Source organism: Oncorhynchus kisutch, unplaced genomic scaffold (assembly GCF_002021735.2).
Source record: "Oncorhynchus kisutch isolate 150728-3 unplaced genomic scaffold, Okis_V2 scaffold3973, whole genome shotgun sequence".
In the NCBI taxonomy this organism is placed as follows: domain Eukaryota; kingdom Metazoa; phylum Chordata; class Actinopteri; order Salmoniformes; family Salmonidae; genus Oncorhynchus; species Oncorhynchus kisutch.
In genome coordinates this window covers 179059-205798 of record NW_022265918.1, presented here as the reverse complement: position 1 = coordinate 205798, position 26740 = coordinate 179059, and the positions used below count along the sequence as shown (strand labels likewise).

The 26740-nt window shown below is 47.4% G+C and overlaps 1 protein-coding gene across 1 annotated transcript in view; it reads left to right on the top strand.

Moving 5' to 3' along the window:
- The window catches only part of LOC116372943 (unconventional myosin-XV-like), a gene marked incomplete at its 5' end in the record, with an annotated part of 176783 nt that overhangs the window by 121749 nt on the left and 28294 nt on the right, over positions 1–26740 (top strand). Inside the window, 12 exon segments of the mRNA XM_031821429.1 lie at positions 2340–2407; positions 6081–6191; positions 9241–9316; positions 13374–13584; positions 13885–13978; positions 14181–14304; positions 15928–16043; positions 16931–17066; positions 20403–20518; positions 22961–23079; positions 24276–24417; positions 26129–26240. Coding sequence (XP_031677289.1) covers positions 2340–2407; positions 6081–6191; positions 9241–9316; positions 13374–13584; positions 13885–13978; positions 14181–14304; positions 15928–16043; positions 16931–17066; positions 20403–20518; positions 22961–23079; positions 24276–24417; positions 26129–26240 — 1425 coding nt within the window.

Here is a 26740-nt window from a genome sequence, read left to right as displayed (position 1 = left end):
CCTCCTGCTCGGGCTCCTTCAGCTCCCCCAACCACTACTGCTACACCCCCTGCTGCCCCTCCCCTTGCCATGCCCCCCCTCCATGGGATGCCACTCATGCCTTCCATGCCAGGCCTACCTCTGATGCCAGGTGTGATGCCAGGTATGGTGTGTTAGTGTGTTTATCATGCAGTGTTACTGTACCCTGCCCTATACCCTGTACCCTGCCCTGTACCCTATCCTGTACCCTGCCCTGTACCCTGCCCTGTGCCCTATCCTGTACCCTGCCCTGTACCCTATCCTGTACCCTGCCCTGTACCCTGTACCCTGCCCTGCACCCTGCCCTGTACCGTACCCTGTACCCTACCCTGTACCCTACCCTGTACCCTGCCCCGCACCATGCCCTGTACCGTACCCTGTACCCTGCCCTGTACCCTACCCTGCCCTGTACCCTGCCCTGTAATCTTCCCTGTACCCTACCCTACCCTGTACCCTGCCCTGCACCCTGCCCTGCACCCTGCCCTGTACCCTACCCTGTACCCTACGCTGTACCCTGCCCTGCACCCTGCCCTGCACCCTGCCCTGCACCCTGCCCTGCACCCTGCCCTGCACTGTACCCTACCCTGTACCCTTTCCTGCCCCGCACCCTGACCTGTACCCTGCTCAGTACCCTACCCTGCACCCTGCCCTGTACCTTGCCCTGCCCTGCACCCTGCCCTGTATGCTACTATGCCCTGTACCCTGCCCTGTACCCTACCCTGCCCTGCACCCTGCCCTGTACCCTACTCTGCCCTGCACTCTGCCCTGTACCCTGCCCTGTACCCTACCCTGCCCTGTACCCTGTACCCTACCCTGCCCTGTACCCTGCCCTGCACCCTACCCTGCCCTGTACCCTGCCCTGCACCCTACCCTGCCCTGTACCCTGCCCTGTACCCTGCCCTGCACCCTGCCCTGTACCCTGCCCTGTACCCTGCCCTGTACCCTGCCCTGTACCCTGCCCTGCACCCTGCCCTGCCCTGCCCTGTACCCTGTCCTGCCCCGCACCCTGACCTGTACCCTGCTCTGTACCCTGCCCTGCCCTGTACCCTACCCTGTACCCTACCGAGTCAGACACTAACCCTGTGCCCTACCGAGTTAGACAATAACCCTGTACCCTACCCTGTACTCTACCAAGTCAGAAACTAAACCTGTACCCTTCCCCTTCCCCTACCAAGTCAGACACTAACCCTGTACCCTACTGAGTCAGACACTAACCCTGTACCCTATTGAGTCAGACAATAACCCTGTACCCTACCAAGTCTGTCACTAACCCTGTACCCTACTGAGTCAGACACTAACCCTGTACCCTACTGAGTCAGACAATAACCCTGTACCCTACCAAGTCAGTCACTAACCCTGTACCCTACTGAGTCAGACACTAACCCTGTACCCTACCGAGTTAGACAAAAACCCTGTACTCTACTGAGTCAGACAAAAACCCTGTACTCTACTGAGTCAGACACTAACCCTGTACCCTACTGAGTCAGTCACTAACCCTGTACCCTACCAAGTCAGACACTAACCCTGTACCCTACCAAGTCAGACACTAACCCTGTACCCTACCCTGTACCCTACCGAGTCAGACACTAAACCTGTACCCTACCCTGTACTCTACTGAGTCAGACACTAAACCTGTACCCTACCCTGTACCCTACCAGGTCAGATACTAACCCTGTTCCCTATCAAGTCAGACACAAACCCTGTACCCTACCAAGTCAGACACTAACCCTGTACCCTACCAAGTCAGACACTAACCCTGTACCCTACCAAGTCAGGCACTAACCCTGTACCCAACCAAGTCAGACACAAACCCTGTACCCTACCCTGTACCCTACCAAGTCAGGCACTAACCCTGTACCCTACCAAGTCAGACACTAACCCTGTACCCTACCAAGTCAGACACTAACTCTGTACCCTACTGAGTCAGACACTAACCCTCTACCCTACCAAGTCAGACACTAACCCTGTACCCTACCAAGTCAGACACTAACCCTGTACTCTACCCTGTACCCTACCGAGTCAGACACTAACCCTGTACCCTACCCTGTACCCTACCGAGTCAGACACTAACCCTGTACCCTACCGAGTCAGACACTAACCCTTTACCCTACCGAGTCAGACACTAACCCTGTACCCTACCGAGTCAGACTCTAACCCTTTACCCTACCGAGTCAGACACTAACCCTGTACCCTACCCTGTACCCTACCAAGTCAGACACTAACCCTGTACCCTACCATGTGTGTGTTCATCTTTTTGTATCTCAAGAGGAGGACGGTTGTTTCTAGTTGTGTTGAAACTGTCTGTCTGTGTGTTTCTCCAGGTTCTCCAGAACAGACAGGGATGGCTCAGCAGCAACAGACCATCATCAACCAGCAAGCCATCATACTGGTTTGTCTCATTATACTATACTGGACAAAAATATGTAAAGTGTTGGTCCCATGTTTCATGAGCTGAAACAAAAGATCCCAGAAATGTTCCATACGCACAAAAAGCTTCTTTCTCCCAAATTTTGTCCCCAAATTTGTTTACATCCCTTTTAGTGAGCATTTCTCCTTTGCCAAGATAATCCATCCACCTGACAGGTGTGTCATATCAAAAAGCTGATTAAAACAGCATGAACATTACTCAGATGCACCTTGTGCTGGGAACAATAAAAGGCCACTCTAAAATGTGCAGTTTTGTCACTCAACACAATGCCACAGATGTCTCAAGTTTTGAAGGACGGTGCAATTGGCATGCTGATTGCAGGAATGTGCAACAGAGGTGTTTCCCAAAATGTGAATGTTCTTTTCTCTACCATAAGCCGCCTCCAATGACATTTCAGAGAATTAGTCAGTACGTCCAATCGCCCTCACAGCCGCAGACCTAACTGTAACCACGCCAGCCCACGACCTCCATATCCGACTTCTTCACCTGCGGGATTGTCTGAGGAGGGGGAGAGGGGGAAGGTGCTGAGGAGTATTTCTGTCTGTGATAAAGCCCGTTTTCTGGGGAAAAACTCATTCTGATTGGCAGGACCTGGCTCCCAAGTGGGTGGGCCTATGCCCTCCCAGGTTTACCCATGGCTGTGCCCCTGCCCAAATCCATAGATTAGGGCCTAATGGATGTCTTTCAATTGACTGATTTCCTTCTATGAACTGTAACTCAGTAAAATCTTTGAAATTGTTGCATTTTATTTGAGTTCAGTATAAAAACTATCAATTCAAAATCAAATCAAATTTTATTTGTCACATGCGCCGAATACAACAATTGTAGGCTCTTACAGTGAAAGTATATTTCTAAAATAAACTGAATTAAAAAATGTAAATTAAATTTAAAAAAAGATTATTTTTTTTTAAGTAAGAAAATAACAAATATTGAATAATACAAAATATATATATTTAAAAAAATAAATAATAATTAAGGAGCAATAATAAAATAACAGTAGCGAGGCGGTAAAAAGAGTATAAAGGGGGTACAGTCAATGTGCGGGGGCACCGGTTAGTCGAGGTAACAAGGTAAAGTGACATTGCATGGAGAATAAACAGCAGCCGAATGCATTGTCCCTCCGAAGATGAAGGTTAGGGACAATGCAAATAGTCCGGGTAGCCATTTGATCAACTGTTCAGGAGTCTTATGGAGTAGAAGCTGTTAAGAAGCCTTTTGGACCTAGACTTGGTCGCTCCGGTACCGCTTGCCGTGCAGTAGCAGAGAGAACAGTCTATGACTAGGGTGGCTGGAGCCCTTGGCAATTTTTAGGGCCTGCCTCTGACACCGCCTGGTATAGAGGTCCTGGATGGCAGGAAGCTTGGCCCCAGGGATGTACTGGGCCGTACGCACTACCCTCTGTAGTGCCTACAGCAGTTGCCATACCAGGTGGTGATGCAACCCGTCAGGATGCTCTCAATGGTGCAGCTGTAGAACTTTTTGAGGATCTGAGGACCAAATCTTTTCAGTCTCCTGAGGGGAATAGGCTTTGTCGTGTCCTTTCACCACTGTCTTGATGTGCTTGGAACATGTTAGTTTTTTGGACAACAAGGAACTTGAAGCTCTCCATCTGCTCCACTACATACAGCCCCGTCGATGAGAATGGGGACGTGCTCAGTCCTCCTTTTCCTGTATTCCACAATCATCTCCTTTGTCTTGATCATGTCGAGGGAGAGGTTTCTATCCTGGCACCACACGGTAAGGTCTCTGACCTCCTCCCTGTAGGCTGTCTCATCGTTGTCGGTGATCAGACCTACCACTGTTGTGTCATCGGCAAACTTAATGATGGTGTTGGAGTCGTGCCTGGCCATGCAGTCATGGGTGAACAGGGAGTACAGGAGGGGACTGAGCATGCACCACTGAGGGACTCCTGTGTTGAGGATCAGTGTGGCAGATGTATTGTTACCTACCCTTACCACTTGGAGCAGCCCGTCAGGAAGTCCAGGATCCAGTTGCAGAGGGAGGTGTTTAGTCCCAGGGTCTTTAGCTTAGTGATGAGCTTTGAGACACTATGGTGTTGAACGCTGAGCTGTAGTCAATGAACAGCATTCACACATAGGTGTTCCTTTTGTCCAGGTGGGAAAGGGCAGTGTGGAGTGCAAAAGAGATTGCATCATCTGTGGATCTGTTGGGGTGGTATGCAAATTGGAGTGGGTCTAGGATTTCTGGGATAATGGTGTTGATGTGAGCCATGACCAGCCTTTCTGAGCACTTCATGGCTACAGACATGAGTGCTATGGGTCGTTAGTCATTTAGGCAGGTTACCTTGGTGTTCTTGGGCACACGGACTATGGTGGTCTGTTTAAAACATGTTGTTGTTACAGACTCGGTCAGGGACAGGTTGAAAATGTCAGTGAAGACATTGGTCAGTGTATGCTCGGAGTACACGTTCTGGTAATCCGTCTGGCCCTGCGGCCTTGTGAATGTTGACCTGTTTCACGGTCTCACTCACATCGGCTACGGAGAGCGTGAGATCACATAGTCATCCAGAACAGCTGATGCTCTCATGCATGCTTCAGTGTTGATTGCCTCGAAGCGAGCATAGAAGTTATTTCACTCGTTTGGTAGGCTCGTGTCACTGAGCAGCTCTTGGCTGTGCTTCCCTTTGTAGTCGTAAAAGTTTGCAATTCCTGCCACATCCGACGAGTGTCGGTTCCGGTATTGTACGATTCAGTTGATGTACTATAAGCTGCTATAATCATACTGTAATCTACTATAATGCTCTGTAGTAATGATATAATACTTCTATAACACTACTGTAATACTACTGTAATACTACTATAATACTGCTATAATAGTGTAATACTACTATAAACCTGCTACAGTACTTCTATAATACTAATGTAATACTACTACAATACTGCTATAATATTGTAATCCTACTGTAATACTGCCACCGTACTTCTATAATACTACTGTAATACTACTATAATACTGCTATAATACTGTAATCCTACTGTAATCCTACTGTAATACTGCTACAGTACTTCTATAATACTACTGTAATACTACTATAATACTGCTATAATATTGTAATCCTACTGTAATACTGCCACCGTACTTCTATAATACTACTGTAATACTACTATAATACTGCTATAATACTGTAATACTACTGTAATCCTACTGTAATACTGCCACCATACTTCTATAATACTACTGTAATACTACTATAATACTGCTATAATGCTGTAATACTACTGTAATCCTACTATAATACTGCTATAATACTGTAATCCTACTGTAATACTACTGTAATACAACTATGTTCCTGTTTTTTCAGGCCCAGCAGATGACCATGCAGGCCATGGCTATAATACTGTAATACTACTGTAATCCTACTGTAATACTGCCACCATACTTCTATGATAATACTGTAATACTACTATAATACTGCTATAATACTGTAATACTACTGTAATCCTACTATAATACTGCTATAATACTGTAATCCTACTGTAATACTGCTATAATACTGTAATCCTACTGTAATACTACCGTGTTCCTGTTTTTTCAGGCCCAGCAGATGACCATGCAGGCCATGGCTATAATACTGTAATACTACTGTAATACTACTGTGTTCCTGTTTTTTCAGGCCCAGCAGATGACCATGCAGGCCATGGCTTTCCAGCAGCAGATGTTGTCTTCCTTCCCCATCGCCCCCCAGGCCCCTCCCACACAACCACCACCCCGCACCTCCAGCCATGTGAGGACACACACTGACACACACACACACACACACACACACACACACACACACACACACACACACACACACACACACACACATTTTAAATACTTACCTTAAATAAATACTTTGCAGTACCTTCTCCTCCATACAGCTAGACTGACCATAACAGCTGAAACAGAGCAGTACCTTCTCCATACAGCTAGACTGACCATACCAGCTGAAACAGAGCAGTACCTTCTCCTCCATACAGCTAGACTGACCATAACAGCTGAAACAGAGCAGTACCTTCTCCATACAGCTAGACTGACCATAACAGCTGAAACAGAGCAGTACCTTCTCCATACAGCTAGACTGACCATACCAGCTGAAACAGAGCAGTACCTTCTTCTCCAGACAGCTAGACTGACCATACCAGCTGAAACAGAGCAGTACCTTCTCCTCCAGACAGCTAGACTGACCATAACAGCTGAAACAGAGCAGTACCTTCTCCATACAGCTAGACTGACCATACCAGCTGAAACAGAGCAGTACCGTCTCCTCCATACAGCTAAACTGCCAATACCAGCTGAAACAGAGCAGTACCTTCTCCAGACAGCTAGACTGATCATACCAGCTGAAACAGAGCAGTACCTTCTCCAGACAGCTAGACTGACCATACCAGCTGAAACAGAGCAGTACCTTCTCCAGACAGCTAGACTGACCATAACAGCTGAAACAGAGCAGTACCTTCTCCATACAGCTAGACTGACCATACCAGCTGAAACAGAGCAGTACCTTCTCCAGACAGCTAGACTGACCATACCAGCTGAAACAGAGCAGTACCTTCTCCTCCATACAGCCAGACTGTCCATACCAGCTGAAACAGAGCAGTAGCTTCTCCAGACAGCTAGACTGACCATACCAGCTGAAACAGAGCAGTACCTTCTCCTCCATACAGCTAGACTGACCATAACAGCTGAAACAGAGCAGTACCTCCTCCATACAGCTAGACTGACCATAACAGCTGACACAGAGCAGCACCTTCTCCTCCATACAGCTAGACTGACCATAACAGCTGAAACAGAGCAGTACCTTCTTCTCCAGACAGCTAGACTGACCATACCAGCTGAAACAGAGCAGTACCTTCTTCTCCAGACAGCTAGACTGACCATAACAGCTGAAACAGAGCAGTACCTTCTTCTCCAGACAGCTAGACTGACCATAACAGCTGAAACAGAGCAGTACCTTCTTCTCCAGACAGCTAGACTGACCATACCAGCTGAAACAGAGCAGTACCTTCTCCTCCATACAGCTAGACTGACCATAACAGCTGAAACAGAGCAGTACCTTCTCCAGACAGCTAGACTGACCATACCAGCTGAAACAGAGCAGTACCTTCTTCTCCAGACAGCTAGACTGACCATACCAGCTGAAACAGAGCAGTACCTTCTTCTCCAGACAGCTAGACTAACCATAACAGCTGAAACAGAGCAGTACCTTCTCCAGACAGCTAGACTGACCATACCAGCTGACACAGAGCAGCACCTTCTCCAGACAGCTAGACTGACCATAACAGCTGAAATCAAATCAAATTTATTTATATAGCCCTTCGTACATCAGCTTATATCTCAAAGTGCTGTACAGAAGCCCAGCCTAAAACCCCAAACAGCAAGCAATGCAGGTGTAGAAGCACGGTGGCTAGGAAAAACTCCCTAGAAAGGCCAAAACCTAGGAAGAAAACTAGAGAGGAACCAGGCTATGTGGGGTGGCCAGTCCTCTTCTGGCTGTGCCGGGTGGAGATTATAACAGAACATGGCCAAGATGTTCAAATGTTCATAAATGACCAGCATGGTCGTATAATAATAAGGCAGAACATTTGAAACTGGAGAAGCAGCACGGTCAGATGGACTGGGGACAGCAAGGAGTCATCATGTCAGGTAATCCTGGGGCATGGTCCTAGGGCTCAGGTCCTCTGAGAGAGAGAAAGAAAGAGAGAAGGAGAGAATTAGAGAACGCACACTTAGATTCACACAGGACACCGAATAGGACAGGAGAAGTACTCCAGATATAACAAACTGACCCTAGCCCCTCGACACATAAACTACTGCAGCATAAATACTGGAGGCTGAGACAGGAGGGGTCAGGAGACACTGTGGACCCATCCGAGGACACCCCCGGACAGGGCCAAACAGGAAGGATATAACCCCACCCACTTTGCCAAAGCACAGCCCCCACACCACTAGAGGGATATCTTCAACCACCAACTTACCATCCTGAGACAGGGCCGAGTATAGCCCACAAAGATCTCAGAAACAGAGCAGTACATCTATCACTCCAGTGTTAATTACTAAATTGTAATTATTTCGCCTCTATGGCCTATTTATTGCCTTACCTCCCTAGTCTTACCTCATTTGCACACACTGTATATAGACTTTTCTATTGTGTTATTGATTGTATGTTTGTTTATTCCATGTAACTCTGTGTTGTTTGGGTTAAGGTTAGGGTTAGGGGTTAGGGGTTAGGGTTAGCGGTTAGGGTTAGGGTTAGTGTTAGGGTACATTTGTTTATTCCAACTCTGTGTTGTTTAGGTTAGGGTTAGGGTTAGGGGTTAGGGGTTAGCGGTTAGGGTTAGGGTTAGTGTTAGGGTACATTTGTTTATTCCAACTCTGTGTTGTTTAGGTTAGGGTTAGGGGTTAGGGGTTAGGGTTAGGGTTAGGGTTAGTGTGTTATTGACTGTACGTTTGTTTATTCCATGTGTAACTCTGTGTTGTTGTATCTGTCTCACTGCTTTGCTTTATGTTGGCCAGGTCACAATTATAAATGAGAATTTGTTCTCAACTGGGCCTACCTGGTTAAATAAAGGTGTTCTCAACTGGGCCTACCTGGTTAAATAAAGGTGTTCTCAACTGGGCCTACCTGGTTAAATAAAGGTGTTCTCAACTGGGCCTACCTGGTTAAATAAAGGTGTTCTCAACTGGGCCTACCTGGTTAAATAAAGGTGTTCTCAATTGGGCCTACCTGGTTTAATAAAGGTGAAATAAAAAATGAAAACATCAACCCTGTCACTCTCTTTATCTCCTTCCAGACTGAAGAAGCTCCAGAGAGCCCTTACCAGGCCAGCCTGAACCCCGCCCAGCACCACCCTTCCTCCAGGAAACACAGTAGGTCAATAAATTCATTAAAAATCCTACAATGTGATTTTCTGGATTTTTTTTCTCATTTTGTCTGTCATAGTTGAAGTGTACCTATGATGAAAATTACAGGCCTCTCTCATCTTTTTAAGTGGGAGAACTTGCACAATTGGTGGCTGACTAAATAATTTTTTGCCCCACTGTAGCATATCATTACAGCAGTATGTACCGGTATGTTAGTTAGCTACCTAACGGTAGTTGGCTACCAATACATCAAACCTGCCAGTATATTAACTATATGCTATCTAACTAACTACCCAACTGTGTGTTCGTAAATTGCGTTTCGCTCTCAGAGCGGACACTGGACACTCCGGTTGATCCGATAGTCCTGACCTCACAATGGCAGTCAAAAGCACCCGAGCTGGCTAACGTTGGCTAGCTACATCCAGACACATAATGAGAGAACAGCCGACTGGCTAACGTTGGCTAGCTACTTCCAGACACATAATGAGAGAACAGCCGACTGGCTAACGTTGGCTAGCTACATCCAGACACATAATGAGAGAACAGCCGACTGGCTAACGTTGGCTAGCTACATCCAGACACATAATGAGAGAACAGCCGACTGGCTAACGTTGGCTAGCTACATCCAGACACATAATGAGAGAACAGCCGACTGGCTAACGTTGGCTAGCTACATCCAGACACATAATGAGAGAACAGCCGACTGGCTAACGTTGGCTAGCTACATCCAGACACTTAATGAGAGAACAGCCGACTGGCTAACGTTGGCTAGCTACATCCAGACACATAATGAGAGAACAGCCGACTGGCTAACGTTGGCTAGCTACATTCAGACACATAATGAGAGAACAGCCGACTGGCTAACGTTGGCTAGCTACATCCAGACACATAATGAGAGAACAGCCGACTGGCTAACGTTGGCTAGCTACATCCAGACACATAATGAGAGAACAGCCGACTGGCTAACGTTGGCTAGCTACATCCAGACACATAATGAGAGAACAGCCGACTGGCTAACGTTGGCTAGCTACATCCAGACACATAATGACAGAACAGCCGACTGGCTAACGTTGGCTAGCTACATCCAGACACATAATGAGAGAACAGCTAACTGGCTAACGTTGGCTAGCTACATCCAGACACATAATGAGAGAACAGCCGACTGGCTAACGTTGGCTAGCTACATCCAGACACATAATGAGAGAACAGCCGACTGGCTAACGTTGGCTAGCTACATCCAGACACATAATGAGAGAACAGCCGACTGGCTAACGTTGGCTAGCTACATCCAGACACATAATGAGAGAACAGCCGACTGGCTAACGTTGGCTAGCTACATCCAGACACATAATGAGAGAACAGCCGACTGGCTAACGTTGGCTAGCTACATCCAGACACATAATGAGAGAACAGCCGACTGGCTAACGTTGGCTAGCTACATCCAGACACATAATGAGAGAACAGCCGACTGGCTAACGTTGGCTAGCTACATCCAGACACATAATGAGAGAACAGCCGACTGGCTAACGTTGGCTAGCTACATCCAGACACATAATGAGAGAACAGCCGACTGGCTAACGTTGGCTAGCTACATCCAGACACATAATGAGAGAACAGCCGACTGGCTAACGTTGGCTAGCTACATCCAGACACATAATGAGAGAACAGCCGACTGGCTAACGTTGGCTAGCTACATCCAGACACATAATGAGAGAACAGCCGACTGGCTAACGTTGGCTAGCTACATCCAGACACATAATGAGAGAACAGCCGACTGGCTAACGTTGGCTAGCTACATCCAGACACATAATGAGAGAACAGCCGACTGGCTAACGTTGGCTAGCTACATCCAGACACATAATGAGAGAACAGCCGACTGGCTAACGTTGGCTAGCTACATCCAGACACATAATGAGAGAACAGCCGACTGGCTAACGTTGGCTAGCTACATCCAGACACATAATGAGAGAACAGCCGACTGGCTAACGTTGGCTAGCTACATCCAGACACATAATGAGAGAACAGCCGACTGGCTAACGTTGGCTAGCTACATCCAGACACATAATGAGAGAACAGCCGACTGGCTAACGTTGGCTAGCTACATCCAGACACATAATGAGAGAACAGCCGACTGGCTAACGTTGGCTAGCTACATCCAGACACATAATGAGAGAACAGCCGACTGGCTAACGTTGGCTAGCTACATCCAGACACATAATGAGAGAACAGCCGACTGGCTAACGTTGGCTAGCTACATCCAGACACATAATGAGAGAACAGCCGACTGGCTAACGTTGGCTAGCTACATCCAGACACATAATGAGAGAACAGCCGACTGGCTAACGTTGGCTAGCTACATCCAGACACATAATGAGAGAACAGCCGACTGGCTAACGTTGGCTAGCTACATCCAGACACATAATGAGAGAACAGCCGACTGGCTAACGTTGGCTAGCTACATCCAGACACATAATGAGAGAACAGCCGACTGGCTAACGTTGGCTAGCTACTTCCAGACACATTATGAGAGAACAGCTAACTGGCTAACGTTGGCTAGCTACATCCAGACACATAATGAGTGAACAGCTAACTGGCTAACGTTGGCTAGCTACATCCAGACACATTATGAGAGAACAGCCGACTCTGACCATGTTACTCTCCCTAGCAGAGCTGGTTGGGCTGTTTTTGTGTTATCCAGAGCGTTGGTGAATGTAACTGTTGGCCTCAATTTAATGACGCTTTCTTTGACGATGTTTACTGACCTCGTATTCAACAGGTTTTGAGCGTTGGTAAATTCGTCAGTTATTCTGCGCTCTCTGGCACACAGACGAGAGTCCTCTGAAATCAGAGCAGATAGCCGGAGGGAATTTACCAACGCAGCCTATTGACTTGATTATTCACGTCATTCTTAGCTAAGTGGTATAGTCGTTGAGCGTTCTCAATGGACATTATTAATGGAGCCGTAAGATGTCTAGCTAGTCATTTGCTATGCTAATAAGCTGGCAAGAAGTTGCATAGCAACAGCATCAACTTCCGGTAGACAGGCGAAGCGCTAGTACACTCAACTGAAAGGATACCGTTGGTTTACAGTATACTAAAATGAACTAATAGTATATAGTGTATACACATTAAGTATGTAGTATACAGTATGTTAGTATGGGTATTGGAACACAGCTCTAGACCTATAGACTAATAGTATATAGTATATAGTATATAGTATACAGTATGTTAGTATGGGTATTGGAACACAGCTCTAGACCTATAGACTAATAGTATATAGTATACAGTATGTTAGTATGGGTATTGGAACACCACTCTAGTCTCTAGACCTATAGACTAATAGTATATAGTATATAGTATACAGTATGTTAGTATGGGTATTGGAACACAGCTCTAGACCTATAGATTAATAGTATATAGTATACAGTATGTTAGTATGGGTATTGGAACACAGCTCTAGACCTATAGACTAATAGTATATAGTATACAGTATACAGTATGTTAGTATGGGTATTGGAACACAGCTCTAGTCTCTAGACTAATAGTATATAGTATATAGTATGTAGTATACAGTATGTTAGTATGGGTATTGGAACACAGCTCTAGTCTCTAGACCTACAGACTAATAGTATATAGTATATAGTATGTAGTATACAGTATGTTAGTATGGGTATTGGAACACAGCTCTAGACCTATAGACTAATAGTATATAGTATACAGTATGTTAGTATGGGTATTGGAACACACCTCTAGACCTATAGACTAATAGTATATAGTATACAGTATGTTAGTATGGGTATTGGAACACAGCTCTAGTCTCTAGACTAATAGTATATAGTATATAGTATGTAGTATACAGTATGTTAGTATGGGTATTGGAACACAGCTCTAGACCTATAGACTAATAGTATATATTATACAGTATGTTAGTATGGGTATTGGAACACAGCTCTAGTCTCTAGACCTATAGACTAATAGTATATAGTATATAGTATGTAGTATACAGTGTGTTAGTATGGGTATTGGAACACAGCTCTAGTGATGATGGTGTGGATTTTTCCAGCTGCGACACGAGTGGCCCCTTCTGATGACTTGGTGCGGTCCAGGGCCCCCCCTCCTGATGACTTGGTGCGGTCCAGGGCCCCCCCTCCAGAAGGAGGGGTCCAGTCCGATGCGTCTAACTCAGAAAGCCCCTCCCACAACATCAAGGACATGATCAGACAGTACCAACACCCATCTAACCCTGCACACAGCCAGCCTGCACACACACACAGGTAACACACGCACACACACGCACACACACACACAGGTAACACACACACACACACACAGGTAACACACAGGTAACACAAACACATACACAGGTAACACACACAGGTAACACACACACACACAGGTAACACACACACACACACAGGTAACACACACACATACACAGGTAACACACACACACACACAAACACACAGATTTAACACACACACAGAGTTAACACAAACACACAGAGTTATCACACACACACACAGAGTTAACACACACACACAGGTAGCACAGTAATGTGAATGTGTGTGTGTAGGAGGGGGGAGGGGAAGATGTTTACAAAGAAGCCGGACCCTCATGATGAAGCCATGTATATCCTGAAAGACCAGATGGCCAACCCACCACCACAGGTACACACACACACAGATACACACGCACGCACACACGCACGCACGCACACACACATGCTCATGCTCACACACACACACACACACACACACACACACACACACACACACACACACACACACACACACACACACACACACACACACACACACACACACACACACTCACAGGTATACACACACACAGTCCCTCTCTCTCTTTCAGAAGTCTTTCTCTCCGGCGGCGCCTCGGGAACCAAAGGAGGAGGGTGGATCCAAAGTCACCAAGGCAACAAAACCCCGCCCACCTGCCCTAGCCGACTCCCACAGCAGCCCCCTCCCCCCACCAGGTTAGAACCAGACCTGAACAAGACCTGAACCAGACCTGAACTATAACCAGACCTGAACTAGAACCAGACCTGAACTATAACCTGACCTGAACTATAACCAGACCTGAACTATAACCTGAACTATAACCAGACCTGAACTAGAACCAGACCTGAACTAGAACCAGACCTGAACTATATCCTGAACTACAACCAGACCTGAACTAGAACCTGAACTATAACCAGACCTGAACTAGAACCTGAACTAGAACCAGACCTGAACTATAACCTGAACTACAACCAGACCTGAACTACAACCTTCACTATAACCAGACCTGAACTATAACCAGACCTGAACTATAACCAGACCTGAACTATAACCTGAACTATAACCTGAACTACAGCCAGACCAGAACTATAACCAGACCAGAACTATAACCAGACCTGAACTATAACCTGAACTACAACCAGACCTGAACTACAACCTGAACTACAAACAGACCTGAACTATAACCTGAACTATAACCTGAACTACAAACAGACCTGAACTATAACCTGAACTATAACCAGACCTGAACTATAACCAGACCTGAACTATAACCTGAACTACAACCAGACCTGAACTACAACCAAACCTGAACTACAACCTGAACTAGAACCAGACCTGAACTACAACCGAACCTGAACTACAGCCAGACCTGAACTATAACCTGAACTATAACCAGACCTGAACTATAACCAGACCTGAACTATAACCAGACCTGAACTACAACCAGACCTGAACTACAACCAGACCTGAACTACAACCTGAACTACAACCAGACCTGAACTACAACCAGACCTGAACTATAACCAGACCTGAACTATAACCAGACCTGAACTACAACCAGACCTGAACTACAACCTGAACTATAACCAGACCTGAACTATAACCTGAACTATAACCAGACCTGAACTATAACCTGAACTATAACCAGACCTGAACTAGAACCAGACCTGAACTACAACCAGACCTGAACTATAACCAGAACTATAACCAGACCTGAACTACAACCAGACCTGAACTATAACCTGAACTAGAACCAGACCTGAACTATAACCTGAACTATAACCAGACCTAAACTATAACCTGAACTACAACCAGACCTGAACTACAACCAGACCTGAACTATAACCTGAACTATAACCAGACCTAAACTATAACCTGAACTACAACCAGACCTGAACTTTAACCTGAACTATAACCTGACCTTAACTACAACCTGAACTACAACCTGAACTACAACCAGACCTGAACTACAACCTGAACTACAACCAGACCTGAGCTACAACCTAGGTCTGGTTCTAGTTCAGGTCTGGTTCTAGTTCAGGTTCTAGTGCAGGTCTGGTGGGTTCTAGTTCAGGCCTAGTTGTAGTTCAGGTCTGGTTATAGTTTAGGTCTGGTTGTAGTTTAGGTCTGGTTCAGGTCTGGTTATAGTTCAGGTCTGGCCAGACCCAGACCTGAACCAAATCCAGACCTCAACTAGAACCAGACCTGAACTAGATCCAGACCTGAACCAGACCATAACTAGAATCAGTCCTGAACTGAACCAGACAATTTTCATTGTTCTTGTGTGTGTGTTTATGTGTTGGTGTTTGTGTTTATAGTGTCCAGAGAGTTGCCTGTAGAGGAAGAGACCAGCCAGACCCAGCTACACCACAGGAGCAGTGAAGAACACTACACTTACACTAACACACCCTGGAAGATTTACCTGAGGAAGGAGGTAAACACGCTAACACACCCTGGAGATTTACCTGAGGAAAGAGGTACACACACTAACACACCCTGAGAGATTTACCTGAGGAAGGAAGGGCCCACACACTAACACACCCTGAGAGATTTACCTGAGGAAGGAGGGGCCCACACACTAACACACCCTGAGAGATTTACCTGAGGAAGGAGGGGCCCACATACTAACACACCCTGGGAGATTTACCTGAGGAAGGAGGTACACATACTAACACACCCTGGGAGATTTACCTGAGGAAGGAGGGGCCCACACACTAACACACCCTGGGAGATTTACCTGAGGAAAGAGGTACACACACTAACACACCCTGGGAGATTTACCTGAGGAAAGAGGTACACACACTAACACACCCTGGGAGATTTACCTGAGGAAGGAGGGGCCCACACACTAACACACCCTGAGAGATTTACCTGAGGAAGGAGGGGCCCACACACTAACACACCCTGAGAGATTTACCTGAGGAAGGAGGTACACACACTAACACACCCTGGGAGATTTACCTGAGGAAGGAGGGGCCCACACACTAACACACCCTGAGAGATTTACCTGAGGAAGGAGGTACACACACTAACACACCCTGGGAGATTTACCTGAGGAAGGAAGGGCCCACACACTAACACACCCTGAGAGATTTACCTGAGGAAGGAGGTACACATACTAACACACCCTGAGAGATTTACCTGAGGAAGGAGGTACACACACTAACACACCCTGGGAGATTTACCTGAGGAAGGTATCAATCAGTCACAATCAGTCATGATCCTTCAAGCCAATTAGGAACAAGTAAAATAATTGTTTGCCCAACCAATGAGCTCATTCCAAGTCTTGATATTGTCTATGTTGATGGTGTGGTACTGCAGGTGTTCTACCCTAAAGACAACTTCAACACTCCTCTGTTGCTGGAGCTGCTGTTCAGACAGATAGTCCACGACACCTTCTCAGAGGCCTGCCTCCGCATCACTCAGGAGGAGAGGACCAAGATGAAGGCTCTGTTTGGTACCAACCATTAGAACCACCACAAAACACCATCAAAACAAAACAAACACCATCAAACCACTACAACCCACCACACAACACCACAACCCACCACAAACCACCACAACCCACCACACAACACCACAAACCACCACAACCCACCACACAACACCACAAACCACCACAACCCACCACACAACACCACAACCCACCACAACCCACCACACAACACCACAAACCACTACAACCCACCACACAACACCACAAACCACTACAACCCACCACACAACACCACAAACCACCACAAACCACCACACAACACCACAAACCACCACAACCCACCACACAACACCACAAACCACCACATAACACCACAACCCACCACACAACACCACAAACCACCACAACCCACCACATAACACCACAACCCACCACAACCCACCACATAACACTACAACCCACCACACAACACCACAACCCACCACATAACACTACAACCCACCACACAACACTACAACCCACCACACAACACCACAACCCACCACATAACACTACAACCCACCACACAACACCACAACCCACCACACAACACCACAAACCACCACAACCCACCACACAACACCACAACCCACCACATAACACCACAACCCACCACACAACACCACAACACACCACATAACACTACAACCCACCACACAACACCACAAACCACCACATAACACCACAACCCACCACACAACACCACAAACCACCACAGCCCACCACATAACACCACAACCCACCACAACCCACGACATAACACTACAACCCACCACACAACACCACAACCCACCACATAACACTACAACCCACCACACAACACTACAACCCACCACACAACACCACAACCCACCACATAACACTACAACCCACCACACAACACCACAACCCACCACACAACACCACAACCCACCACACAACACCACAAACCACCACAACCCACCACACAACACCACAACCCACCACATAACACCACAACCCACCACACAACACCACAACACACCACACAACACTACAACCCACCACACAACACCACAACCCACCACACAACACCACAACCCACCACATAACACCACAACCCACCACACAACACCACAACCCACCACATAACACCACAACCCACCACAACCCACCACACAACACCACAACCCACCACATAACACCACAACCCACCACACAACACCACAACACACCACATAACACTACAACCCACCACACAACACCACAACCCACCACACAACACCACAAACCACCACAACCCACCACACAACACCACAACACACCACAAACCACCACAACCCACCACACAACACCACAACCCACCACATAACACCACAACCCACCACACAACACCACAACACACCACATAACACCACAATCCACCACATAACACCACACAACACCACAACACACCACACAACACCACAACCCACCACACAACACCATCAAACCACCACACAACACTACAACCCACCACACAACACCACAACCCACCACACAACACCACACAACACCACAACCCACCACACAACACCACACAACACCACAACCCACCACACAACCTCACAACCCACCACACAACACCACAACCCACAACACCACACAACACCACAACCCACCACAAACCACCACAACCCACCACACAATACCACAACCCACCACATAACACCACAACCCACCACACAACACCACAACCCACCCCACACAACACCACAACCCACCACATAACACCACAACCCACCACACAACACCACAACCCACCACATAACACCACAACCCACCACACAACACCACAACACACCACATAACACCACAACCCACCACACAACACCACAAACCACCACATAACACCACAACCCACCACACAACACCACAACCCACCACATAACACCACAACCCACCACACAACACCACAACACACCACATAACACCACAATCCACCACACAACACCACAACCCACCACACAACACCACACAACACCACAACCCACCACACAACACCACAACACACCACATAACACCACAATCCACCACACAATACCACAACCCACCACACAACACTACAACCCACCACACAACACCACATCCCACCACACAACACCACACAACACCACAACCCACCACACAACACTACAACCCACCACATAACACCATGAAACCACCACACAACACCACAACCCACCACACAACACTACAACCCACCACACAACACCACAACCCACCACACAACACTACAACCCACCACACAACACCACAACCTACCACACAACACTACAACCCACCAAACAACACTACAACCCACCACATAACACCATGAAACCACCACACAACACCACAACCCACCACACAACACCACAACCCACCACACAACACTACAACCCACCACACAACACCACAACCCACCACACAACACTACAACCCACCAAACAACACCACAACCCACCACATAACACCATGAAACCACCACACAACACCACAACCCACCACACAACACTACAACCCACCACACAACACTACAACCCACCACACAACACTACAACCCACCACACAACACTACAACCCACCACATAACACCATGAAACCACCACACAACACCACAACCCACCACATAACACCACAACCCACCACACAACACCACAACCCACCACACAACACTACAACCCACCACACAACACCACAACCCACCACACACAACAACCCACCACACAACACTACAACCCACCACACAACACTACAACCCACCACACAACACTACAACCCACCACATAACACCATGAAACCACCACACAACACCACAACCCACCACACAACACTACAACCCACCACATAACACTACAACCCACCACACAACACTACAACCCACCACACAACACTACAACCCACCACACAACACTACAACCCACCACACAACACTACAACCCACCACATAACACCATGAAACCACCACACAACACCACAACCCACCACACAACACTACAACCCACCACACAACACTACAACCCACCACACAACACTACAACCCACCACATAACACTACAACCCACCACACAACACCATCAAACCACCACACAACACTACAACCCACCACACAACACCACAACCCACCACACAACACCACACAACACTACAACCCACCAAACAACACCACAACCCACCACACAACACCACGACTGTGTGTGTGACTGTGACTGTGTGTGTGTGTGTGTGTGTGTGTGTGTGTGTGTGTGTGTGTGTGTGTGTGTGTGTGTGTGTGTGTGTGTGTGTGTGTGTGTGTGTGTGTGTGTGTGTGTGACTGTGTGTGTGACTGTGTGTGTGTAGTGGAGCACCAGGTGGGTCAGGATGGAGCCACACAGGATGAGAGTGTGAAGAAGAAGATCGTGACGATGGCCAGAGACTCCTGGGAAATATATTTCTCACGACTGTTCCCTGCCTCGGTGAGTGTGTGTGAGCCTATATACCGTAGCTATATCTGGGGTAGCTCCACCCAGGACTCCTACCCGTGTCCAGTGACTGTCAACACAACACATTACACATTTGACGTCGCTAGGTGTTGGGTAGAGGTCGCTAGGTGTTGGGTAGAGGTCGCTAGGTGTTGGGTAGAGGTCGCTAGGTGTTGGGTTGAGGTCGCTAGGTGTTGGGTTGAGGTCGCTAGGTGTTGGGTTGAGGTCGCTAGGTGTTGGGTAGAGGTCGCTAGGTGTTGGGTAGAGGTCGCTAGCTGTTGGGTTGAGGTCGCTAGGTGTTGGGTTGAGGTCGCTAGGTGTTGGGTTGAGGTCGCTAGGTGTTGGGTTGAGGTCGCTAGGTGTTGGGTTGAGGTCGCTACATAACTGTGTGTGTTTGTGAGCCTGTTCATGTTGACAGTGTGTGTGTGTTGCAGGGCAGTGTGGGTACTGGGGTGCAGGTGGTCTCATAACTGTGTGTGTGTGTTGCAGGGCAGTGTGGGTACTGGGGTGCAGGTGGTCTCATAACTGTGTGTGTGTGTTGCAGGGCAGTGTGGGTACTGGGGTGCAGGTGGTCTCTGTGTCTCATCTCAGCCTGTTGATTTTGACAGAGTGTGTGTGTTGCAGGGCAGTGTGGGTACTGGGGTGCAGGTGGTCTCTGTGTCTCATCTCAGCCTGTTGATTTTGACAGAGTGTGTGTGTTGCAGGGCAGTGTGGGTACTGGGGTGCAGGTGGTCTCATAACTGTGTGTGTGTGTTAGCCTGTTGATTTTGACAGAGTGTGTGTGTTGCAGGGCAGTGTGGGTACTGGGGTGCAGGTGGTCTCATAACTGTGTGTGTGTGTTAGCCTGTTGATTTTGACAGAGTGTGTGTGTTGCAGGGCAGTGTGGGTACTGGGGTGCAGGTGGTCTCATAACTGTGTGTGTGTGTTAGCCTGTTGATTTTGACAGAGTGTGTGTGTTGCAGGGCAGTGTGGGTACTGGGGTGCAGGTGGTCTCTGTGTCTCATCTCAGCCTGTTGATTTTGACAGAGTGTGTGTGTTGCAGGGCAGTGTGGGTACTGGGGTGCAGGTGGTCTCTGTGTCTCATCTCAGCCTGTTGATTTTGACAGAGTGTGTGTGTTGCAGGGCAGTGTGGGTACTGGGGTGCAGGTGGTCTCATAACTGTGTGTGTGTGTTAGCCTGTTGATTTTGACAGAGTGTGTGTGTTGCAGGGCAGTGTGGGTACTGGGGTGCAGGTGGTCTCTGTGTCTCATCTCAGCCTGTTGATTTTGACAGAGTGTGTGTGTTGCAGGGCAGTGTGGGTACTGGGGTGCAGGTGGTCTCATAACTGTGTGTGTGTGTTAGCCTGTTGATTTTGACAGAGTGTGTGTGTTGCAGGGCAGTGTGGGTACTGGGGTGCAGGTGGTCTCTGTGTCTCATCTCAGCCTGTTGATTTTGACAGAGTGTGTGTGTTGCAGGGCAGTGTGGGTATGTTGAAGGAATTCTAAATTCCTCAGTTTTATTTCCCAATCAAAATTAAACACTCTGTCAATGCATAAAGGGTTTGTAAGACCCTTTATTTTATCAGAATGGACAGAGCCCCGGTCTTAAAAGTCAGGTAACAGCGTTTAATTCAAGAGAGTACTGCCTTCATACACATTTTACCACAGGTAATAAACTGAAAATGACGTCAGCGTTTTCTAAATGTTCTATCTCTTCATGACACTGGTAGAGAGGCCCTATAGTTCTCATCCCTCCTCGCCTAAAGCCAAGGTCAGTCACTGTAAATCAGCATTCTAGACAGTCTGGAGATAGTCCGTCCCTGCCATCTGGAGATAGTTCATTCATTTGTACCAAGGCATTGTTCTAAACTCCTGACTATATTATAGACAATTGGGAATGGGAGCAAGAGAGAAAATTCATTATGTACAGTACATGATAGCATTTGGACTAGTCAGTCCTGATTCAAATGTACACATAATTAGTCATCATTGATAAAAATTCCCTTAACAGGGTACTGGGGTGCAGGTGGTCTCATAACTGTGTGTGTTTGTTGCAGGGCAGTGTGGGTACTGGGGTGCAGGTGGTCTCATAACTGTGTGTGTGTGTTGGACTAGTCAGTCCTGATTCAAATGTACACATAATTAGTCATCATTGATAAAATTCCCTTAACAAGTACTGGGGTGCAGGTGGTCTCATAACTGTGTGTGTGTGTTGCAGGGCAGTGTGGGTACTGGGGTGCAGGTGGTCTCATAACTGTGTGTGTGTGTGTTGCAGGGCAGTGTGGGTACTGGGGTGCAGGTGGTCTCATAACTGTGTGTGTGTGTTGCAGGGCAGTGTGGGTACTGGGGTGCAGGTGGTCTCATAACTGTGTGTGTGTGTGTTGCAGGGCAGTGTGGGTACTGGGGTGCAGGTGGTCTCATAACTGTGTGTGTGTGTGTGTGTGTGTGTGTGTTGCAGGGCAGTGTGGGTACTGGGGTGCAGGTGGTCTCTGTGTCTCATCGAGGCATCAAGCTGCTGAAGATGGTGAGAAGCAGCGCTGTTGTCCCAGACTACTTCAGAGTGCTACACCCTTACAGGTACACACACACACACACATTAACACACACACACACATTAACACACACACACACACACACACATTAACACACACACACACACACACACACACACATTAACACACACACATTAACACACACACACACACATTAACACACACACATTAACACACACACATTAACACACACATTAACACACACACATTAACACACACACACACACACACACACACTAACACACACACACACACACACTAACACACACACACACACATTAACACACACACATTAACACACACACACACACACATTAACACACACACATTAACACACACACTAACACACACACATTAACACACACACATTAACACACACACATTAACACACACACATTAACACACACACACACACACACACACACACACACACACACACACACACACACTAACACACACACACACACACATTAACACACACACACTAACACACACACACACACACACACATTAACACACACACATTAACACACACACACACACACATTAACACACACACATTAACACACACACACACACACATTAACACACACACACATTAACACACACACACACATTAACACACACACACACACACATTAACACACACACATTAACACACACACACATTAACACACACACACACACACACAACACACACACACATTAACACACACACATTAACACACACACATTAACACACACACATACACATTAACACACACACATACACATTAACACACACACACCCATACACATGCGGCCGCAGGTAGCCTAGTGGTTAGAGTATTGGGCCAGTAACCCGAAAGGTTGCTGGATCGAATCCCCGAGCTGACAAGGTAAAGATCTGTCGTTCTGCCCCTGAACAGGCAGTTAACCCACTGTTCCTAGGCCGTTATTGAAAAGAAGAATGTTCTTAACTGACTTGCCTAGTTAAATAAAGGATAAATAAACACACATCCTGTTTGTTTCCGTAGTTACGCAGACATCCTGTTTGTTTTTCTGTGTGTTTCCATAGTTACGCAGACATCCTGTTTGTTTTTCTGTGTGTTTCCATAGTTACGCAGACATCCTGTTTGTTTTTCTGTGTGTTTCCATAGTTACTCGAACATCCGGTTTGTTTTTCTGTGTGTTTCTGTAGTTACGCAGACATCCTGTTTGTTTCTGTTTTTGTTTCCATAGTTACGCAGACATCCTGTTTGTGTCCATTCCATCTAAGAACATGTTGGAGTTTAACCTGACCAATGAGAAGCTGATTCTGTTCTCCGCCAAGGCTCCACAGGTTAAACACATGGTGGACTACTTCATCACAGAACTGAAGAAGGTGAGACAGGTTAGACAGGTTAGAGGGTGAGACTGGTTAGACAGGTTAGAGGGTGAGACAGGTTAGACAGGTTAGAGGGTGAGACAGGTTAGAAGGTGAGACAGGTTAGACAGGTTAGAGGGTGAGACAGGTTAGACAGGTTAGAGGGTGAGACAGGTTAGAGGGTGAGACAGGTTAGGGGATGAGACAGGTTAGAGGGTGAGACAGGTTAGAGGGTGAGACAGGTTAGAGGGTGAGACAGGTTAGACAGGTTAGAGGGTTAGACAGGTTAGACTGGTTAGAGGGTGAGACAGGTTAGCGAGTGAGACAGGTTAGAGGGTGAGACAGGTTAGACTGGTTAGAGAGTGAGACAGGTTAGAGAGTGAGACAGGTTAGAGGGTGAGACAGGTTAGACAGGTTAGAGAGTGAGACAGGATAGAGAGTGAGACAGGTTAGAGAGTGAGACAGGTTAGAGGGTGAGACAGGTTAGACAGGTTAGAGTGTGAGACAGGTTAGAGGGTGAGACAGGGTAGAGGGTGAGACAGGTAGGAAAGTGATTCTGTTCATTCAACAGGAGTCCAGGCTTCACTCTACAACCTGATAGAAAGCATGGACACATTATCACCCTTTTTCTGGTTAGAGGGTGAGACAGGTTAGACAGGTTAGAGAGTGAGACAGGTTAGACAGGTTAGAGGGTGAGACAGGTTAGAGAGTGAGACAGGTTAGAGAGTGAGACAGGTTAGAGAGTGAGACAGGTTAGTGGGTGAGACAGGTTAGACATGTTAGAGGGTGAGACAGGTTAGAGGGTGAGACAGGTTAGACAGGTTAGAGGTTGAGACAGGTTAGAGAGTGAGACAGGTTAGAGGGTGAGACAGGTTAGAGAGTGAGACAGGATAGAGAGTGAGACAGGTTAGAGAGTGAGACAGGTTAGAGGGTGAGACAGGTTAGACAGGTTAGAGTGTGAGACAGGTTAGAGGGTGAGACAGGTTAGACAGGTTAGAGGGTGAGACAGGTTAGAGGGTGAGACAGGTTAGAGGGTGAGACAGGTTAGACAGGTTAGAGGGTGAGACAGGGTAGAGGGTGAGACATGTTAGAGGGTGAGACAGGTTAAACAGGTTAGAGGGTGAGACAGGTTAGAAGGTGAGACAGGTTAGAGGGTGAGACAGGTGAAACAGGTTAGAGGGTGAGACAGGTTAGAGGGTGAGACAGGTGAAACAGGTTAGAGGGTGAGACAGGTTAGAGGGTGAGACAGGTTAGACAGGTTAGAGGGTGAGACAGGTTAAAGGGTGAGACAGGTTAGAGGGTGAGACAGGTTAGACAGGTTAGAGGGTGAGACAGGGTAGAGGGTGAGACAGGTTAGAGGGCGAGATAGGTTAAACAGGTTAGAGGGTGAGACGGGTTAGAAGGTGAGACAGGTTAGAGGGTGAGACAGGTGAAACAGGTTAGAGGGTGAGACAGGTTAGAGGGTGAGACAGGTTAGACAGGTTAGAGGGTGAGACAGGTTAGAGGGTGAGACAGGTTAGAGGGTGAGATAGGTTAGAAGGTGAGACAGGTTAGAGGGTGAGACAGGTGAAACAGGTTAGAGGGTGAGACAGGGTAGAGGGTGAGACAGGTAGGAAAGTGATGTTCATTCAACAGGACTCACTCTACAACCTGATAGAAAGGATGGACACATTATCACCCTTTTTCTGCGTCCAGATTGATTTGGACAAATGGGATGTTTTTTCCCCAGGACTCTGAGTATGTGGTCGCAGTGAGGAACTACATCACAGAGGACAGAACTCTGCTCAGCTTCCACAAGGGAGACATCATCAGATTACACAGCGTGGAGGGGCTGGAGGAGGGTGAGACACACACACACACACACAGATACACACACGAACCCATTGTGTTAGCTGTGTTGCTCATTGTATTGTGTGGTGTAGGCCGATGCTACGGCTGCATCGTCAGGAAGAAGGTCATGTTGCTGGAGGAACTAAAGAGAGATACTCCTGAGTTTGGTGGGTGGGGCCTGTGTGTGTGGTTGACCTGCATGTGACTAACACCCCGTCATGTTTGGTTGTGTTCTGGTTGCTGTGTGAGGAAACAACTAGGATTCAGCCTGGGCTGTTGTTGGGACTGTCTAGTCCCACTGAGCTAAAGTCTGGATTCAGACTGGGCTATTGTTGGGACTGTCTAGTCCCACTGAGCTAAAGTCTGGATTCAGACTGGGCTGTTGTTGGGACTGTCTAGTCCCACTGAGCTAAAGTCTGGATTCAGACTGGGCTGTTGTTGGGACTGTCTAGTCCCACTGAGCTAAAGTCTGGATTCAGACTGGGCTGTAGTTGGGACTGTTTAGTCCCAC